General features: G+C 43.8%; 1 protein-coding gene across 8 annotated transcripts in view; it reads left to right on the forward strand.

Moving 5' to 3' along the window:
- LOC106564606 (girdin) overlaps positions 1–20,008 on the forward strand; it is a 28,600-nt gene that overhangs the window by 1,350 nt on the left and 7,242 nt on the right. For 3 of the 8 annotated variants that reach the window (XM_045691159.1, XM_045691162.1, XM_045691161.1), the window contains 21 exons: positions 2,150–2,255; positions 4,576–4,645; positions 5,501–5,559; positions 5,799–5,882; positions 8,005–8,124; positions 8,772–8,941; positions 10,376–10,457; positions 11,047–11,205; positions 11,550–11,696; positions 12,001–12,145; positions 12,388–12,572; positions 12,750–13,257; positions 13,599–13,872; positions 14,097–14,223; positions 14,516–14,646; positions 14,898–15,039; positions 17,301–17,474; positions 17,784–17,945; positions 18,383–18,660; positions 19,017–19,160; positions 19,444–19,630. In XM_045691159.1, the coding sequence (XP_045547115.1) occupies positions 2,150–2,255; positions 4,576–4,645; positions 5,501–5,559; positions 5,799–5,882; positions 8,005–8,124; positions 8,772–8,941; positions 10,376–10,457; positions 11,047–11,205; positions 11,550–11,696; positions 12,001–12,145; positions 12,388–12,572; positions 12,750–13,257; positions 13,599–13,872; positions 14,097–14,223; positions 14,516–14,646; positions 14,898–15,039; positions 17,301–17,474; positions 17,784–17,945; positions 18,383–18,660; positions 19,017–19,160; positions 19,444–19,630 (3,454 nt within the window). Of the gene's footprint in view, positions 1–2,149; positions 2,256–4,575; positions 5,560–5,798; positions 5,883–8,004; positions 8,942–10,375; positions 10,458–11,046; positions 11,206–11,549; positions 11,697–12,000; positions 12,146–12,387; positions 12,573–12,749; positions 13,258–13,598; positions 13,873–14,096; positions 14,224–14,515; positions 14,647–14,897; positions 15,040–17,300; positions 17,475–17,783; positions 17,946–18,382; positions 18,661–19,016; positions 19,161–19,443; positions 19,631–20,008 lie in introns of those variants that run through there. The other 5 variants (XM_045691160.1, XM_045691164.1, XM_045691165.1 and 2 more) reach the window with 5 other exon arrangements.

Raw genomic sequence — 20,008 nt, forward strand, 5'->3', positions numbered from 1 at the left:
GTGATCATCCATGCTAATAACGAGAGAAGTTACATAATTATAGGCTATTTAACTTGGTTGTATTTTGACTATAATCTGAGTGCCAGTCTCTCTGCTATCATGCTAACTCCTTGTCAGTCCTTGTCATGTTTGGTGTGACAATGACATCAGTGGAGATAGGAAGAGCACAAACAGATCTGGGACCAGGCTATTTTGACTCCATTTTGACTCCATTTGGGCATGCTATAATTAGAGTGAGTTCTGCTGCCAACTTCATGCAAAAAAAATGTATGTACAAAGTGATATAACACTTAACCTGTTTGTACTCCAGTCCTCTCAGAATTTAGCCGCATTTTGGGAATGCTATTTTTAGAGCTCTGAGTTGTGCTGGGTTGGTTAGGGTCATTCTGCCTGACATTTTGTGTTTTCAGAATGAAGTTGTGTTCTTGTTTGTTTCTGCGTGTAGGCTAGTGGATACAGCTGTTACTAGTACAGCACAGAGCTGCTGAAGTTCTTGTTGACTGCACAACAGTGTGTGCTTTGTCACTCACTCGCTCTGAAGGAGCTCTTTGTCGTCTATCTGTCTCAGTCAAGAATATGTACTGTAACGTTTCTAATTGGTTTCCAGAAAAGGTCGAGCCTGAGTCCCAGATCACTCTGTGCAGTCTTTCCAGCTCCATTGCTGATGTGACAATGGCAGCGACGAAGTTGACAAGACATTACAAAACAGATCTGGGACACAATAGTTTTTTGTGTTAAGTCCATAGCCATCAAAGTCTTAAAGGAAATCTTCAAGAGCTTATTGAGTAGCTTATTGTTGGGGTACCTTATGGCTGGGAGAATTATCATCATCACCCACCTAATCATCACAAACTGATGACCCCTCTGATAGACAGTCATTAGTGTGGCTGGGGGTTTGTTAGACCCAGGCTGTCCAATGAAAAGGCACTATAACCCCATAGAACAACTTGTATTATGGGTAGACATAGCCTAGTTCTGAACCTGAGGTACCTGACTTTTTGGGTGTATAATATCAATATCTAGGACTAATGTAAGTTATGTTTGAAGGGACCCAAATAACTAGAGGTTTAAAAAAAATATATATATATATATCCTGTCTTCTGGGGATAAGAGCGTCTGTCACAGTCTGGCTAAAAAAACAATACACCCCCCCCCCCACACACACACACACACACACACATTCACACACACACACACACACACACAATGCTGGGGCCCGCCGGTGGGTTAGGTTTAGGATAATCCCTTGGATTGCATGGAGACCCTCTGGATTAGGGGCTTGTTGATAGTGTTTAGTTTTATGTGGAGAGCGAGACAGATGGCAGGGAGGGAGACAGTAGTGGCTCAGAGACCTACAGGAGACTGTGGGGTCATCCTCATTAGGGCTCACAGTAGTGAAACATTTTGCAATGGGAATCGAACATTTGTGTTTCTTATTGGACCAGTTCAGGTAGTCCCTCCCTGTTTTGAAATGTTTGCTTCCGTTTGCTGCCTAATGAATACAACCATGGACAGATACCAGGGTACATCCTATCTGTTACAGGAGGCTGAGGCCAAATAGGTTTAGGTCACTGTGCCAGTCAGATTGCCAGTCGATAGGGAAATTGAAATGGCTGGGAAGGGAGTGGATGAGTGAAGGGAGGACTCTTTTAGGTTCTTGAGTGGAGTGTTGCTAGCCTGGTCCCAGATCTGTTTGTGCTGGCTTCCCAACTCGCACGTGTCAAGGACCATAGGAGTTAGAAAGACAGAGCAAACAGATCTGGGACCATTTTAGAGTGGAGCAGGCTGATACTGTGTCTAGAGAGCAGCTACCATTTGGCTGTGAATTCATCATGCCATGAGCCTGACAGAGGGAATGAAGTAATGGGGCAGAAAAAGAGGGGAAAACAGAGAGAGAGACAGAGAGCTAGAAGCAGGTTTGATGGGAGTTAAAGCCAAGTTTAGCCAGATGTACTATATCTTTATAGCACCTGGCTTACCACATAACTCACCACCTCTTTGGCTGTAGAAATAGCATTTTTATGTAATGTCATTTCATTTCCTTCAGAAATCACAGAAGTAACACTTTACCATCTTTGTGGCTGTAGCTGAAATACTTTGTTGTAATTAAGTTGCTATAACGTTATTATAACGTTTTCATTCTCCTCAGAAATCCCAAAGCGACTCTTCAGAGCGTCAACAAGGTGAACAACGACCCCAGTCAGAGGATTCTGAACCTGACCGTTCTCATCCGTCAAATCAAAACCTATTACCTAGTGAGTTACAGTAATGGATGTTCTCTCTTAGCGAAGTTTCCACCATTAAACTTTCCTCCCTTTTATACTGTATGGAACATTTGAGGTTGAAAGATTGGCAAGTCAAACCACATTCATTCTAGGGAAGGGACACGCACACACGCACACACACACACACACACACACACACACACACACACACACACACACACACACACACACACACACACACACACACACACACACACACAGTCTAAAGAAATGCATGATGCGAAGGGTTTATACCCTCTAAGTGAGGAGAGCAGCTCTCTACACATCTGGCCCACGGCCTGATCTGGTCGGCCACCAGGCCACCCACCAGACTGTCAGCCAGGCTCTTCTTAAGACGACTGCCCTAAATATCACCACATCCACCATGTAAACATCTGTGCAATCAGTGTGTGTCGCTAGGCAGGCTACAGCAGTGCCTGTGCCAGACCTACAAGGCTTTGGAATGACCCATATGGGTGGGATCACGACAGAGAACGAGAGAGTCCCTCTCAGTCACGACTGTCTAATGCTGCGGTTTGGATGAAAGCAATTGTAGTAATTAAAAACAGAGCAATTATACAGACATAAGATCAGTAGGGATTGGGAAATAGAGAATTAAGGTTTTCTTCCGGTGGGTTAGAAAATATAGTACAGTGTGAATGTGTGATAGCCGAGACATACGTTTATATTGTTACATTTCCACTATGGAGATCATTTTGAAACAGAATGTATTTAGCTAGTTTGTTTGTATGAAACACAATTATACTAGTATCTGTATTTATTTACAGGCATGCATTTGTACAAACCCTCCTCATACAGCACACATATACTGTATCATTACAGTATATCCTCTAGAAAAATACATGAAGACTGATAGTCTTTTGAAATGATATTGTCGTAGTTTATATATAAAGGGTCTGTGGTGTGTTTACCACGGTTTAGTACCAGTTCAATCTCATCATCGCAGCAATCTACTTTCCCAAGGGTTTGATTTGGATTCCAGAGGGACAGTTCAATCACTTCTAATTCTTGCTAAGCAAAAAAACAGGAAAGAAACACCAAGAACATTCAAGATATCTTTAAGAATTCCCCTCAGAATGCCCTATGGGCCCTGGTCAAAAAGGAGTGGATTGCAATTTGGGAGGTATGCTAAGATGGCAAATGAAGACGGCAGCTCTCATCTCTCTCTCTGCAGTAATGTAGGCTAAAATGCTTGATCAAGAGAGGAAATGGAATTTGTTTCCCAGACACGATCATTTCAGGTCAGATTCAAATTCTATCATATTTAGACATAATTATTTTGGGATGGAATTGGCCTAGTTTGTGTTAGTCTTAGATTTGTGCATTTTCTGACAGGGTTTTTAAAGATATATTTTTTTGTCATATTCAGCTGCAACGTTGCAGCTGTAATCTCTATGTCAAATTTATCCAAGTCTTATTTTGTGTGTAGTGCACCAATCACTGGTTGAAGAGATGATTTTCTCTCAACTCTGCTATAAACCGCAATCCAAAAAATTGACTTCACTTCATAATCAGATTTTAGCTTGAGGGGGAAAGCAAAGTGACCCCAGAGCCCAGTCCCTTGAACATTCCTCACTGGAAATGGGTCGCGGTCACTGGAAAAATTGACTGGTTGGTTGGATGGCAGTGGTTGACTTTACTGCATCACAGCTGCATGGCTAACCAGACTGGAACTCTCTTACTAAGGACTTTACTGTTTTCTGGACTAAAGAGGGGCCCTGGTTTTCTCAATGGGAAATGAAACATTGCACTACACATTCACACCACATTAGCCTAGCTAGCCACTGTAGCGACCAACAAACAGACATGGGTTCGAATAGTATTTAGTGTCTTTCCAATACTTTCACTGTGCTTGATTGAGCTTACCCTGGCACAATGGAACCAATGGAATAGTCCCTAAAGTGCAAACCCCGCCCACCTGGCACTCGACGCAGGCTAAATAAAATGTGCTAAATATTTGAAAGAAAATACATTTTATTTGAACTCAGTTCTGGTCAACAATTCCCCAGACTGGAAAGTGCCTTGGTACCACTGGCATTGTAGGCTGAAAGGGTTATGCATAAAGAAGCACCAAAGAAACTGCCCATTTCTTACAGCCATTCTGGTCCCTCTCCATCTGTTGGCACCAAGTGTACATATTTAAATGCCTGACTATACATACACAACCTTACTCATTCAGATAGCATTGGCCAGATCCCAACAGTGCTTTTTGTCCTCCTGTCTCATGCTTTCATTGTCCTTTTCTGTACCAACCCTCCCTTTTTCATCCCCCCTTTTCTCTCTTTCCTAGGAGACTCTGAGGCAGCTGATCATGATGCCCTTACCCAACGTGTTGGTGCTTGGCAAGACTCCTCACTCTGGTATGTTTGCCCACCATGCCCACACCGTTTTACATTCTGTTGAGAAACCCAAAGAGAGAGCAGTAACCCTTTAAATTCTACTGGGGGCCCAGTGAATTCTATGTGAAGTACAGTACTACTTTAGTTCCACAGATGTAGAATCTTCATTTGATCACCCTGTTGTTGCCGAAAATGTCAAACTTTTATTATATTCAATGTTTAAAAAGGCTTTTAAAGTTGGTAATATCCACTTTAAAATGTCAGACTTGATTTGCCCTAACAACATTTTTATCAACCCCTACAAAAATGTTCATAAATTATAATCCACACAATAATTCACATTTCCTGTTGCTGCAGGATTCTTTTCCTTCTATGAGAAAGTGGTCAAATGAAGATCCTACCTGTAGACTTGGTTTGCCAGTCACTCACGTCTGTTGAGAGACTAGAAATACCAACTGTATCTGTGCTGCATAGTTAAGTACAGTTTGTAAAGATGATTGACACCATCTTAGAGTTTGCAGTATCATCCTTCCATTTGTTGTCCATGACATACCATGACATAATATAATTATTCATGTGAGTGAACTGAACTCAAACCAGACCAGTTAATTTGCAATGCTGCCCTATAAGTTGACCTCAAAACTCCTATAAGACAGACTTTGAGGGCCTTCGCTGTCTGTCTTCAGAAGATGTGTAATTCAATAGCGCACTAGTCTGATAGACGTGCTAGCCTTTGTGACAGTCTCTGGCCAGATGAGTGACCCAAATTCACACAGCAGCCTGCCTCAAGTTAGACCACATCTGAATCTCCTTTAATCATTGACTTTAATCTGAATTTAATGTGGGGGTTGTATTTTGGGGGGGTTTTCTCCTCAGAGCAAAGTCTGGAGGAAATGAAGAAATTACTTCTTCTCTTATTGGGCTGTGCTGTCCAGGTAGGAGGAGTTGGAGGGGTGTGTGTAGTTGTGTGTCACTGTGTGTGTGTGTGGGGGGGGGTGTCTGCTTGCTTTTGTGTGTCTGAAATTCTAATGGAAAAATATTGTTTTAGCTAGCTCGTAATTGAGGATTTGAGGGGGACCCCTGTTTCACCTCACCAACAGGATGTCCGTCCCCCAGGCTAGGCTACACACACTCATTAAGACCCTAATCTACTATAATCACTCTGTGTTTTCAGTGTGAGAAGAAAGAGGAGTACGTCGAACGCATCCAGACCCTCGACTTTGACACGAAAGCAGCAATAGCTGCTCATATCCAAGAGGTACAGTATCTCGTTCCATGTTGCGCTTGTCCCTGGTCTGTGCATGACAATGACAGCAGTAGAGTCGGCAAGACAGATCTGGGACTCAGGCTAGCTTGTTCCACATTCAGTAACATGCATATTTCTCTTATGTTGAAGTATTAGTTATTGAGGACATGACAAGGGCAGGCTAGCCATTCGCAAACTGTTTAAAGCGACATGCACCAAACTGTGTTGTGATTTAATAATAAAAAAGCATTACAAACATTAATTTGACAATAGTCCGTTAAAGGTCCTATATGACCACCGGGCTGTTAGTAATAAACAGCAACATAATAAATCCATTTAGCATGTGTGAATACATTTTACATGTGGTTGGTCCCGGGAATCAAACCCACTACCCTGGCATTACAAGCACCACACTCTACCAATTGAGCTAAAAAGGACTACGTGGTTAGCTTTATACCACATTTATCCCACATTTATTTATTAAGGAGAACAATAATACCTTTCATAGTATTTAGTTCATATGAGAAATTACATAATTATTTCCCTCAGGTAATAGATGTTCACATGGAACTTAAGGTCATAGGTCATTTTGTAATTTTTATTAGGATCCACATTAGCTAACGCCGTAAAGCTAGCTATTCCTAGCTAATCCTCCACACCAACTAGCAAGATATTACAAACAACCACAATCAAGACTTCACAAACATTCAACAAGTAGACAATACAGATAATTATAATGCCTGACAGGAAACACATTTAACATTCAGTTGATGCTTTCTATTTCCTGTCCATTCATATGGTCTATCGCATAAGATGTTCTTTTATTTTTTTTCTTAAGGTGGATTTACTTTTTGCCCGAGAAATTTGGATTTGTAAAGAATTTCATTCAGCTATGGCTCCATATAAAACTGTACATTTAAGGCGATTTGTCCTTGGCTTGGGTTGTTTTAGCTGCCCTTAATTTGCCCATCTGGTTTGGTGGTTATGCGTGTTGCTAGTATATAATAACTGGACTGAAAAATTCAGTGTGTTTTAAAAAAATATAACATTCCTAAAGAAAATCAGAAGACTGGATAGTAATTTGTTTTGAACGTGAAGCCATGAGAGATTCTGATGCATTTGGATAATATTCATACGGATAGAGCAAACCAGGCAGCCCTGTTTTGAGCCATTTGGAGCTTTTTAGATCTTTCTGTGCTACAGATGACCATATAACTGGACAGTACTCTAAGTGTGATAGGACCAGGGATTGACCATATAACTGGACAATACTCTAAGTGTGATAGGACCAGGGATTGACCATATAACTGGACAGTACTCTAAGTGTGATAGGACCAGGGATTGACCATATAACTGGACAGTACTCTAAGTGTGATAGGACCAGGGATTGACCATATAACTGGACAGTACTCTAAGTGTGATAGGCCCAAGGATCGACCATATAACTGGACAGTACTCTAAGTGTGATAGGACCAGGGATCGATCATATAACTGGACAGTACTCTAAGTGTGATAGGCCCAGGGAATGAATCACCTGATTCAGTGTGCTAGATGTTACGTACTCTGAACAGGTCACAAGCAATGCAAACTAAATGAAAAGGCTTTCGGATTCCCCAGGAACGAATACCAAAGGAACATTCTAGCACGTGTTGTCTTGTCTGCGTGACAACGATGCACAGTGTTCTGTCACTGTTACACAGCACGATCATCAAGCGCTTAGCCAATCTAGTCACAGAGGCACTCCTACTTGGTTGCCAATAACATGGTCCAAACATTGTCATTTGAAACATGTGCTGGGTGTTTCGCAACATTAGAGGATGTGTCTAATAACACACATAGATATTGCTAAAAGACCTGCACAATATTACACTATACTTGACTACACACATTAACATGTTTTTAGAGTAATTTATTATGAAGTGGTACCTATGTATAGTATCATTCCACGTACTGCTTTGAGATACATATATGTGGAGAATGGAGTGAATGGAATGGTGTCAAACCATGTGTTTGATTTATTTGATAAAATTCCACTCATTCTGCTGCAGCCTTTACCACGAGCCCGTCCTCACCAACCTTCGGTGCTGTAAATCATTGTGACTGCAAATCTCTGTTCCTCCCTGTGATTGGTCAGGTTACCCACAGTCAGGACAGTGTACTGGACCTCCATTGGCTGGAGGCCAGCGAGCTCTGCGCTGAGGACCTGGAGACCCTGTTCAGACGCCTGGTGGACCAGAGAGACACACAGCTGGATGTAGGGGGTTATAAATGGGTTATGGAGAGGTTATGAAGGGTTATGAATGTGTTACGTTATCCTTATGTAGGCCTGGTGGACCAGAGAGACACACAACTGGAGGTAGGGGGTTATAAATGGGTTATGGAGAGGTTATGAAGGGTTATGAATGTGTTACGTTATCCTTATGTAGGCCTAGTGGGCCAGAGAGACACACAGCTGGAGGTAGGGGGTTATAAATGGGTTATGGAGAGGTTATGAAGGGTTATGAATGTGTTACGTTATCCTTATGTAGGCCTAGTGGGCCAGAGAGACACACAGCTGGAGGTAGGGGCCACTGTTGACATACTGCACAGTGTTTATAGGTTTGACCTTGCTGAGTCATACAAGATATTGCTGTGCCATAAAATATTATGTAATTTGATGATAATGTATTCCAATGGAATATCTTTGAGCATTGTCTTACTAGGCTTTTATAGCAGTAGTTAGTGATTGACTTTTTATATTGATCTGTGGTGAAATGGAGGAACTTGAAATGGAGGAACTTGAAATGGAGGAATTTGAAAGGGAGGAAGTTGAACTTGAAATGACAGGTGAAGCTAGGGAGTGTCATTTCCTGTCTTATTTTCATCTTTCCTCCCCCTGTTCTTTTCTCCTCCCCACCCCAGACTATTTTAGAGCTAATGCAGGAGAGAGAGTCCACCCCGTCACCCTCTCCGCCCAGCGCCCAGTCCCCCAGTGACTGTCCCAGCATGCAACAACAGGCGGCATCCCACCAGCACCTGTCTGTAGAGCTGGCCGACTCCAAGGCCAAGGTCAGACGGCTGCGCCAGGAGCTGTGAGTAGTCAGATAAGGACACTCCCAGTCCCAACCCTCCCACTCAGTGGTCATAAAGTAACCTGGGCATGACAATGACAGCAATGGGGTTGGCAAGACGGCATAAACAGATTTCGAATGCAGGCTAAGCATAAATGTATTTGAAAGGCACAATCTGTCATTTTAACAGTAGTGCAGTACTGCTTCAGGACTTTCTGAGTCATCTTCCACCCAACTGCTCATTTTGTTTAGAGGACACGTATGTCATTTCTCTAACCCAGCGTTAGAGCATATACTGTATGTAAGCCTTCTTTAAAGAACTCAAAAGCACCCTAGGGCATCTTCATTTCCTGTTTTATATTCTATACAACATTTGAAATAGCGTGAATAAGACCAACTAGTTCCAGTATCATTTTTTTTTTTCAAGAATTAATTGAAAGCAAATTCTATAAGTGCTTTTTTTTCTCAGGTTGTCTCCACATATGTTTGGAGGTTAAACAATTGAGCTGTGAGACAAGGCAAACGGTCAACAGTGAAGAGAGAGAGTGAGAGAGAGAGAGAAAGAGAGTGAGTGAGAGAGAGAGAGAGAGAGAGAGAGAGAGAGAGAGAAAGTCATCCTGAACGGATACAGGAGAAGGTGTCTGGGGATATCTTGGCCCAGATTCTCTCCCTGGCCTGCCTTGGCATGAACCTCCAGGGCATTGCATTGCCATTGTCCCACTTTGGCCCTCTTCCTCCCTGCCACCGCCCAGACCTGATTCAGCCCTCCATCTCTCCTCCTCTTCTCTCTTTTATCGCTTTCATTGTCTAACTGGGATATGCTGACTCTAGCCCCCGGGCGTACAGTACAGCAGTACAGTATCCTCATAATGCAACCCAACACTATCTGTTCTGTCCCTAGAAATGTAATAGCTTTAGGTTGTAGTGCACTCTTGATGTCAACAAAGTGATAGGTTTGTGAGAAAACATGTACGAGAGATTCTTAAAAAGAGTCATGCATGGGATGCCGTAGTACTGGCCAGTGTGGTGCTACTTCCCAGAGAAACTGGGGGTGGAGGAAGCGATGGCCTGGGTGCTGCAGTGTGTGGTGGAATGTGGCCAAGCAAGCAGGAGCCAGGCATCCCATATCTGCACTCTTAGAAAAAAAAGGGTCCCAAAAGGGTTCTACATGGAACCCAAAAGGGCTCTACCTGGAACCAAAAGGGGTTCTTCAAAGGGTTCTCTTATATAATATTCAGTTGAACATGTAAAATGTCTTCTCCGAGAGCTGTATATAATGGCTGTATGACTTGACCTACTGTATCTGTCTGAGTGGATGGGGGGGTAGAAGTCAGGACTGTGCGTGTGCCGTGAATGCATTTGTTGCGGCAACATTAAGAAAAGCTCTGCATACTTACACCATCCCTCTCCATCTCTTTCTCTCTCTCCCTCCCCCCATCCCTCCATCCCGCTCAGAGAGGAGAAGAGTGAGCAGGTACTGGACTGCAGACAGGAGCTGGAGAACATGGAGGCTGAGTTCAAGAGGATTCAACAGGAGGTAGAGAGAAGTGACGCACGCACAAACACACACGCACGCACACACACACACACACACACACACACACACACACACACACACACACACACACACACACACACACACACACACACACACACACACACACATGGACCTCCTCTCTAACCCTCAGTAACATGACACACAGTATCCTTACTTCTATCAGAGATTATTCAGATGAATGTACACTATGCTTTAGTGTAGATAAAGCCTTTGTGCTTAGCTAGTGACAGTGGCTAAACCTCAACACTGGTTTCTACAACAGTACGAAAGGTGCATCTTGGTCTCCTGAGTTCCCTAAGTCTGTTTTCCTGCCTAAAACATGGTTTTATATCAACAGGGTAACATGGTCAGGGAAACCTCTCATACATTCAATGAAATTCAAAGACTTTAATCTTCAAAAGATAAATACAGTGTAGATAGTTTTGTTTAAACTGTAGATTTATTATAAGACAGGAGCTACTTCCCAGCATTTTTCTCTCCCCACTTGAGAGAACTTTTGTCGTATATTTACCTCACGACGGTGTCCCATGTATGCTAAAACCCTTTCCCGTGTCGGTGTCCGTATCAGAACTCTGTGTTGCTAGCGGAGGCCCGTTCAGCCCGTACGTACCGTGACGAGCTGGATGCCCTGAGAGAGAGGGCCATCAGGGCTGACAAGCTGGAGAGCGAGGTGGGACGGTACCGCGAGAAACTACACAACATGGAGTTCTACAAGGCCAAAGTGGAGGTACGGTACCGTACGGAGAAACACGTTCAATACTCAGAATATAGCATGATAAACAGCCACGTTGAAAACAAAATGCTTTTTTACCTTAAAATGTGAATTTTGTCCACTGTTAGATTTATATCAGAACGTTTCAGAATGCACAAGCACCGCAGCTACTAATATTTCAAATCAATTGTGAAGGTTTTTACAAATTACTGTTATCGCACTTTGCAAAAACTTAGCTAGATCTCAAACAATACTTCATGTATTTCATCATTTAACAATTGGTATAAATCTGTTGTTATCATGTACCTGACAGGAGTTTCTTTGTTTGTAACAGCGTTGATTTGTGTCTTGTCTTGTAGGAGCTGAAGGAGGATAACTCCGTGTTGCTGGAGACTAAGGCTGTACTGCAGCAGCAGCTGGAAGGGTGGAGGGCCCGCTCTGATAAACTACACCAGCTAGAGAAACACAGTCTGCTGCTCAACGCCAGGGTCCACGTCATGGAACAGGTAGATTACATGTATGTAAACGGTGGTCAATATGAACATTGGGGGGAAACAGGTTAAAGGTTAAGGGAAGGATAGGAAAGGGACTGGTCTTAGTGCAGGGGAGGATGTGTGTTGGAAGATACATGCGATGGAACAGGTTGATGGACAAAGAGGATCATACATGCTTGGGTTATGTTGTGGACGTGTGTGTGCCATGGTCAAAAGGTCATACTTTCAACGAAGATCAGATAGAGAAATAGGAAGTTGAATATCTTTAGAATAACAACGTCATCTCACCCTCGTCCTCTCTCTCGGCCCTTCCCAGGAGAAGGAGGTGGACAGGAGGCGCATGGAGGAGCTGCAGGAGGAGAACCTGGCCCTGGAGCTGGCCCAGAGGAGGAGCATGGAGGAGTCACAGCACCTGGGATGGGAGCTGGAGCAGCTCTCCAGGACCCCCGACAACCCACAGGGTAAGGCTGACAAGTCTACTCTACCCACTTAATCTGCCCTGTGGGAGCAGTGGTACTTATGGGAAGAGAAGTGACTTGTGAAATATCATTCTAACGTTATGGACTATTCTATATGTTACAAAAAGGATAACTTCAATAAGATCATTCATTCAGTCATTATCTCACCTGTCTGTTCATAGTGGAGGTTATGTAACAGCTAGTTCATATTCCTGTCATCCTTTCGGTCTGATGGTTGTGTTCAGGTCAGAAGTCTCTGGGTGAGGAGGTGGTTGATGGGACCAGGAGTCGTCTGCTGAGGCTGGAGAGAGAGAACCAAAGCCTGCTCAGGACCATAGAGGAACTGAGAGCTGCTGACCTCAGCCTGGGACCGCAGCACAACCATAACCGTGAGCACACGCGGAGGGACGGCCAGCGACCCGCAAACACGGTAACTAGCCAGGGACCACGACACAAACATGAACACAATAGCCACACACAGCTGCTCAGGGAGCACACGTCCAACCATCAACCCACACATATGGATTCCCGGCGACTCGTTTGAACTGTAGCAGTGAACGGTGCTATTTCCATGTGAAAATGTTGGTTGTGTTTCCTTGTTTATTAGGCTGAGGTGGTTAGAGAGTACCTTGGCAGTTTAGACAACACCTCCTGGGAGCAGTCTGAATTGGTCATCAAAGAGGATTGTGACATTGACATAGACACATCACATCACAGGGACCCAAAGTGCAACGGCGTGTCGGTTGACCTCGAGGGAGAGATTGACCGACTGGAGAGAGAGAGCGAGACCCTCAAGGAGAAGATGGACCTTCAGAAGCAAGAGAAAGGCCAACTCGAAGACAGAGAGTCTTGCGATCTGAGTGACCGCATGGCTGACCTGGAAGCAGTAGCTAAAGACAACACCCGCAATCTCCTTCAACCAGGCGCTTCAGTGTCTCTGACACGTGATACCTCACCCTGCTCGAAGAACAAGAGTCCACGTCGGGAGAACAGTAGCACAGGGCTGCAGACGAGGGCTTCCTCTTCATCCACTAAGCACACAGAGCGTCTGGAAGCTAAGTGTAGAGCCCTGGACACAGAGAACCAGCGGCTTCAGGCTGCCCTGGACAACACAGGTTGGTCTTCTGTGAGAATGTTGTGGCACTGCTGTCTCTTTGTAGCGTTTGGCTCTGTTGCGTTAGATACAGGGGCATTGAATGGGCAATGTGATGTGCTTTCTTTGTTCAGGGATCCATACGCTTGTTGATTTTTTGTGCTCTGTATGCCTGCTAACCTAATAATTGATGATTGGTGATTAATGAAGTAGCCTATATTCATTCATAATTATTATTATTTATTTTTTATCCACCCACGCCCCCGACCTATCCATCCATCCATCCAACCACCTATCCATCCAACCTTCCGTCCGTCCATCCATCCACCCCACCCCTCCATCCATGCATCCACTCACCCAAAGGCCGGAAGCTCCAGAGGCTGGAGGCTGAGGTCCATGAGCTGGAGGCTGAGAACCAGATCCTGCAGGCTGGGCTGGAGGAGCTGAGGATCTCCTCGCGGCGCATGGAGCAGCTGGAGCAGGAGAAGCAGACCCTGGAGCAGGAGGCTTCAGGCCTGGAGAGAGACAAGAGGAGGCTGGAGAAGGAGAACCGCAGGCTGAGGCAACAGGCAGAGATCCAGGACTCTACCCTGGACGGGAGCAACCTGAGGGTGGCTAGTCTGGAGAGAGAGAACAGGTATGACGCTAATGGTCACCATGGTATGATCGTGGTGCTGGCAACGTCAGGGTTGTGGGTTCGATTCCCGCTGGGATCACTTGTATAAAAAGGTATGCACTCGTATACAAATGTATCTACTCATATACAATACAATATACAAAAATGTATGCCCTCACTGTACTGTAAGTTGCTTTGGATAAAGCATCTGCTAAATGGTTTATATTTCTATTATATTATAACAGGGGCATGGGGAAGGAGGTGGAGAGACTGAAGGAGGTGGAGGAGCGGGTCAAGGGGCTGGAGAGGGATAACAGAGAGCTGGCCAAGCAGGGAGCGATCAACCAGAGGGCCCTGGTCACCCTGAGAGAGGTGAAGCTACTCAGATCAGCATTAGCTTCTTATGTGTGATATTCATGTATTTCAGTGTGCCTGACATGACAGATTTGTAAGTTTCCTTATGGAAAAATAAAGTTAAGCGAGCTTGAAGTCGTGGAGATTTAGATCACATGTCATGAATATATATCAATTGTTTTTTATTTAACAGCTCTATGATAAATAGGTCATTGGTCACAAGAGCTTTACATGGCTGCAAGAGAAGTCACTGAACTGAAATATGTGATGATACAAAAAGCGGATATTTCTGACCGTCGTTCCTCTGTAGGAGTTGGTGAGTGACAAGCTGAAGACCCAGCAGAGGGAGAATGAGCTGGAGAGGCTGGCCCACGAGCTGGAGATGAGAGTCCGCAACCAGGACACGTCACCACCGAGTGACGAGGAAACTCCAGACAACAGGTAAAACACTGGACACAGCGAGTTTCATGCAACTGATTTAGTCTACCCCCCATAAACCAGGTTAGGTGATAGTTACACAAATCTTCAATTAAGTTTGTGAATGACTGTGTTATACACATAACAATAGATTGGTGAGTTACTTTTCAAGGAAATCAATTGCTATCAGTGACAAAATACAGAAAAATATGTCTACTTTTCCCTCCCCCATATATTGTTCTAAATCCCCCTTTATTTTATTTCCTTCTCCCCAGTAGGTTCAAGATGTTGGAGTCTGAGCTGGAGTCGTCTCTGAAGAGGTCCCTGCAGATCAAAGAAGACAAGATGGCTGCCGTTGAGGCTCGGCTGCAGGAGTCCTCCACCCTCAACCAGCAGCTACGTCAAGAGCTCAAGACTGTGAGTCTGGCTTAAAGTTCCTCAGTTTCAAAGGGAAACTATACCTTTTCTACCTTCATTCACTTTTACATTGGAATTCTTTGTCAAAGCATATTGAAGTCTGAAGTTGAAAAATGGCCTCGCTCAGTAGCAGTTACAGGTCGACCGATTATGATTTTTCGATACCGATACCGATTCTTGGGGCCCAAAAAAAGCCGATACCGATTCATTGGCCAATTTAAAAAAAATGTTTTTATTTATTTGTAATAATGACAATTACAGCAATACTGAATGAACACTTTTATTTTAGCTTAGTATAATACATCAATATGTCACGACTTCCGCCGAAGTCGATGCCTCTCCTTGTTCGGGCGGCGTTCAGCGGTCGGAGTTGCCGGTCTTCTAGCCATCATCGATCTACTTTTCATTTTCCATTTGTTTTGTCTTGTCTTCCCACACACCTGGTTTCAATTCCATCATTACATGTTGTGTATTTAACCCTCTGTTCCCCCCATGTCCTTGTCCGGAATTGTTTATTGTAAGTGCTTGTGCATGGTATGCTGGTGTGTGACGGGTTTTGTTACCCATTGATTGTTTGTTCTATTTTACGGTGTTTTTTATTATTAAACTGCTCCGTTGGAACACAGTTTTTGCTCTCCTGCGCCTAACTTCTCTGCCGCCAGTACGCACCCTTTACACAATATAATCAATTTAGCCTCGAATAAATAATGAAACATGTTCAATTTGGTTTAAATAATGCAAAAACAAAGTGTTGGAGAAGAAAGTAAAAGTGCAATATGTGCCATGTAAAAAAGCTAACGTTTAAGTTCCTTGCTCAGAACATGAGAACATGAGAAAGCTGGTGGTTCCTTTTAACATTAGTCTTCAAGAAGTTTTAGGTTGTAGTTATTATAGGAGTTATAGGACTATTTCTCTCTATACCATTTGTATTTCATATACCTTTGACTATTGGATGTTATTATAGGCACTTTAGTATTGCCAGTGTAACTATATAGCTTCCGTCCCTCTCCTCGCCCATACCTGGACTCGAACCAGGAACACATCAACAACAGCCACCCTCGAAGCATCGTTACCCATCGCTCCACAAAAGCCGCGGCCCTTGCAGAGCAAGGGGAACAACTACTTCAAGGTCTCAGAGCGAGTGACGTCACCGATTGAAACACTATTAGCGCGCACCCCGCTAACTAGTTAGCCATTTCACATCGGTTACACCAGCCTAATCTCGGGAGTTGATAGGCTTGAAGTCATAAACAGCTCAATGCTTGAAGCACAGCGAAGAGCTGCTGGGAAACGCACGAAAGTGCTGTTTGAATGAATGCTTACGAGCGTGCTGCTGCCTACCACCGCTCATTCAGACTGCTCTATCAAATATCAAATCATAGACTTAATTCTAACATAATAACACACAGAAATACGAGCCTTAGGTCATTAATATGGTCAAATCCGGAAAATGTAATTTTTAAAACAAAACGTTTATTCTTTCAGTGAAATACGGAACCGTTCCGTATTTTATCTAACGGGTGGCATCCCAAAGTCTAAATATTGCTGTTACATTGCACAACCTTCAATGTTATGTCATAATTATGTACAATTCTGGCAAATTAATTATGGTCTTTGTTAGGAATAAATGGTCTTCACACAGTTCGCAACGAGCCAGGCGGCCCAAACTGCTGCATATACCCTGACTGCTTGCACGGAACGCAAGAGTAGTGACACAATTTCTCTAGTTAAAATAAATTCATGTTAGCAGGCAATATTAACTAAATATGCAGGTTTACAAATATATACTTGTGTATTGATTTTAAAGAAAGGCATTGATGTTTATGGTTAGGTACACATTGGTGCAACGGCAGTGCTTTTTTTGCGAATGCGCTTGTTAAATCACCCGTTTGGCGAAGTAGGCTGTGATTCGATGAGAAATTAACAGGCACCGCATCAATTATATGCAACACAGGACAAGCTAGATAAACTAGTAATATCATCAACCATGTGTAGTTAACTAGTGATTATGTTAAGATTGATTGTTTTTTAAAGATAAGTTTAATGTTAGCTAGCAACTTACATTGGCTTCTTGCTGCACTCGTGTAACAGGTAGTCAGGCTCCTCGTGGAGTGCAATGTAATCGGCCACAATCGGTGTTCAAAAAATGGTGATTACCGATTGTTATGAAAACTTGAAATCGGCCCTAATTAATTGGCCATTCCGATGAATCGGTCGACCTCTAGTAGCAATATCTGACCTTTGATCTTGACCCCCTACAGGTGCGTCTGAACTACGAAGCCCTGCTGCAGAGGGAGGAGGAGGAGCATGCGGCCCGTAGCCCCACCCCTCAGAGGGAGAGTGACAGGGCGGTAAGCGAATGGCAGTGGGAGAGCCAGGAGGCCACCAGGGAGCTGCTGAGGGTCAAGGACCGCCTCATCGAGGTGGAGAGGAATGTGAGTGGAGAACTTTGTGTCATCATGTTGTGACTAAGCACTAAATTTGACGCTCTTATTTCAATTTTTATATTTTCTGAAATGCATCTTTGTTTAAAGTCCTCCAAATAATGACTATGGGATGATAGAAATCAAACCTACTTTACATTTTAGTCATTTAGCAGATGCTTCATTATTTCATTACAGTACATTGCCACGTTATTACAAATGTTGTCCATCTCAACCAGACTCTATTACTACGGATCAACACTAGCTTCACATTTTTTCTATGTATTATTGACTTGTCCCTCCTTTCCTCCCCTACTGCAGAATGCCACACTGCAGGCAGAGCGTCAGGCACTGCAGGCCCAGCTCAGACAGCTGGAGACCCAGTCAGACAGCCTGCAGGCTCAGATCCTAGCCCTGCAGAGACAGACCGCCTCCCTGCAGGAGAACAACACGGCTCTCCAGACACACAACGCTAACCTGCAGGTGAGAGGAGCAACATTCCTGATATACTAATATACTCCTAGTATACTGATAAGATACTCATAATACAGAAATACCCACACACTGATAAGTGCTTCCAAAATATGAACTTTGTGATAAGTGAGTACTTTTATTTTGAAGTGAAATCTGTGTGCAGATATCCATTCTGCATTGGATTCATCTTGTTTTTATACCTAGGACAGACCCCACTCAAGTTGCCTCATATAATGCCATTCTAATGGAACCTGATACTGTAAGGCTGGTGTTACATGAAGCCGTTTGAATGCAACTTTAGGTGATTTATTAAATGTGAACCACTTCCTATAGAGTCCTTTCATACATGGTATGAATAGTATTTAATATTATACAGTATAAACTCATACCTTTGAATTACAACCTTTTCACACATAGTAATCATCTCCACTCCTATCCAACCACAGGTGGAGAAGTCCACTCTGAACTCCCAGAGTGCATCACTCCTGGCCCAGAATGCTCAGCTCCAATGCCAACAATCCAGCACTGAGAGTGATAAGGAGGTGGCCATGCGTGAGCGCGAGGAGCTGCGCGGCGTGTACGACCAGCTCCTGAGGGACCACGAGAGGCTGGCGGCGCTGCACGAGAGACAAGCCATGGACTACGAGGCCCTGATGGGAAAACACGGCTGTCTGAAGAACGTCCACCGCACCCTGGAGCTGGAGCATAGAACGCTGGAGGACAGGTAGAGGAGGGGGACCAGAGACCATTCTGATTCTAAGTCATGGTTCATGGTATACAATTTGAATGCTTGATTAATTGTTGCCTAAATTCCACCTCTCAACATAAAAGTAAACATTTTTTGTGTAGCTATGTTATGTTCTCGTGCAACAATGAGGAAATCTGTTGTGCCACCAAGTCAAATGGATCTTGAAAAATCATGTGGATTTTAGAACTATAGTATATAGGTTCTACCCATTCATATTTTATCAAAGACACTCATCAATGGCTGTGACACTCATTTCCCATCCATGCAACAACAACAAAAACAGAAACCGAGGGGAAAGCTCTCTAAATAACCACGATGGTGTGTTGCTGTAGGTACAAAACCCTGCTGCAGCAGAAGGCCAAACTAGAGGGTCTGGAGAAGGCTCTGAGAGAGGAGCAGGACAAGATGTCTGTGGAGAAAGAGCAGCACAGGACCACCGCCTCAGAGTGTCGACAGCTCCGGGATGAGAAGGACTGGTGAGGGGCGCACATAGCATAACACACACACACACACACACACACACAGCATCTCCTAAAGATGACCAAGACTCCCTCTACACACAGCATAGCGCACTACACACATACGCTCACAATGAAGATAGTTACAGGCTGATAGCTTTTACATAGAATTCAGTGAAATTGCTTGTATAACTTGCTGGCATTCAGGGAACTTTGCTTGTCTAACTGTTGTTCTTATCAATATGTTTTCGCTTCACTTTGTCAGAGTGTTTCTTCTGTGTATATTTCTATGTGCCCCCAGGCTGAACCAGACGTACCGTCAGCTGTTGAAGGATCAGGAGGAGCTCCAGGCGGACCATAAGAACATGAAGACCCTGCTGAACAGCACCAAGCTGGAGCAGACCAAGCTAGAGTCCGACTTCAACAAGCTCAGAGAGCAATACCAACAGCTAGACATCACCAACACCAAGCTCACCAACCAGTGTGAGGTATGAAGGATATATTTAGAAATAAGGCTCGAGGGGGTGTGGTAAATGACCAATATACCATGGTTAAGGGCTGTTCTTAAGCACGACGCGAAGCGGAGTGCCTGGATACAGCCCTTATCCGTGATATATTGACCATATACCACAAACCCCCGAGGTGCCTTATTCCTATTATAAACTGGTTACAAACATAATTAGACTAGTAAATATAAAAGTTTTGTCATATCCGTGGTCTGATATACCACGGCTGTCAGCCAATTAAAATTCAGGGCTCGAACCACCCAGTTTCTAATAATACGTTCACCATCCAGGTTCATTTTTGTTCTAATTAAAAATATATTTACCTAAAAGCATCCATCAATCAAAACTTGATCAAAATTC

The sequence above is a fragment of the Salmo salar genome, chromosome ssa12 (assembly GCF_905237065.1).
Source record: "Salmo salar chromosome ssa12, Ssal_v3.1, whole genome shotgun sequence".
NCBI lineage: Eukaryota > Metazoa > Chordata > Actinopteri > Salmoniformes > Salmonidae > Salmo > Salmo salar.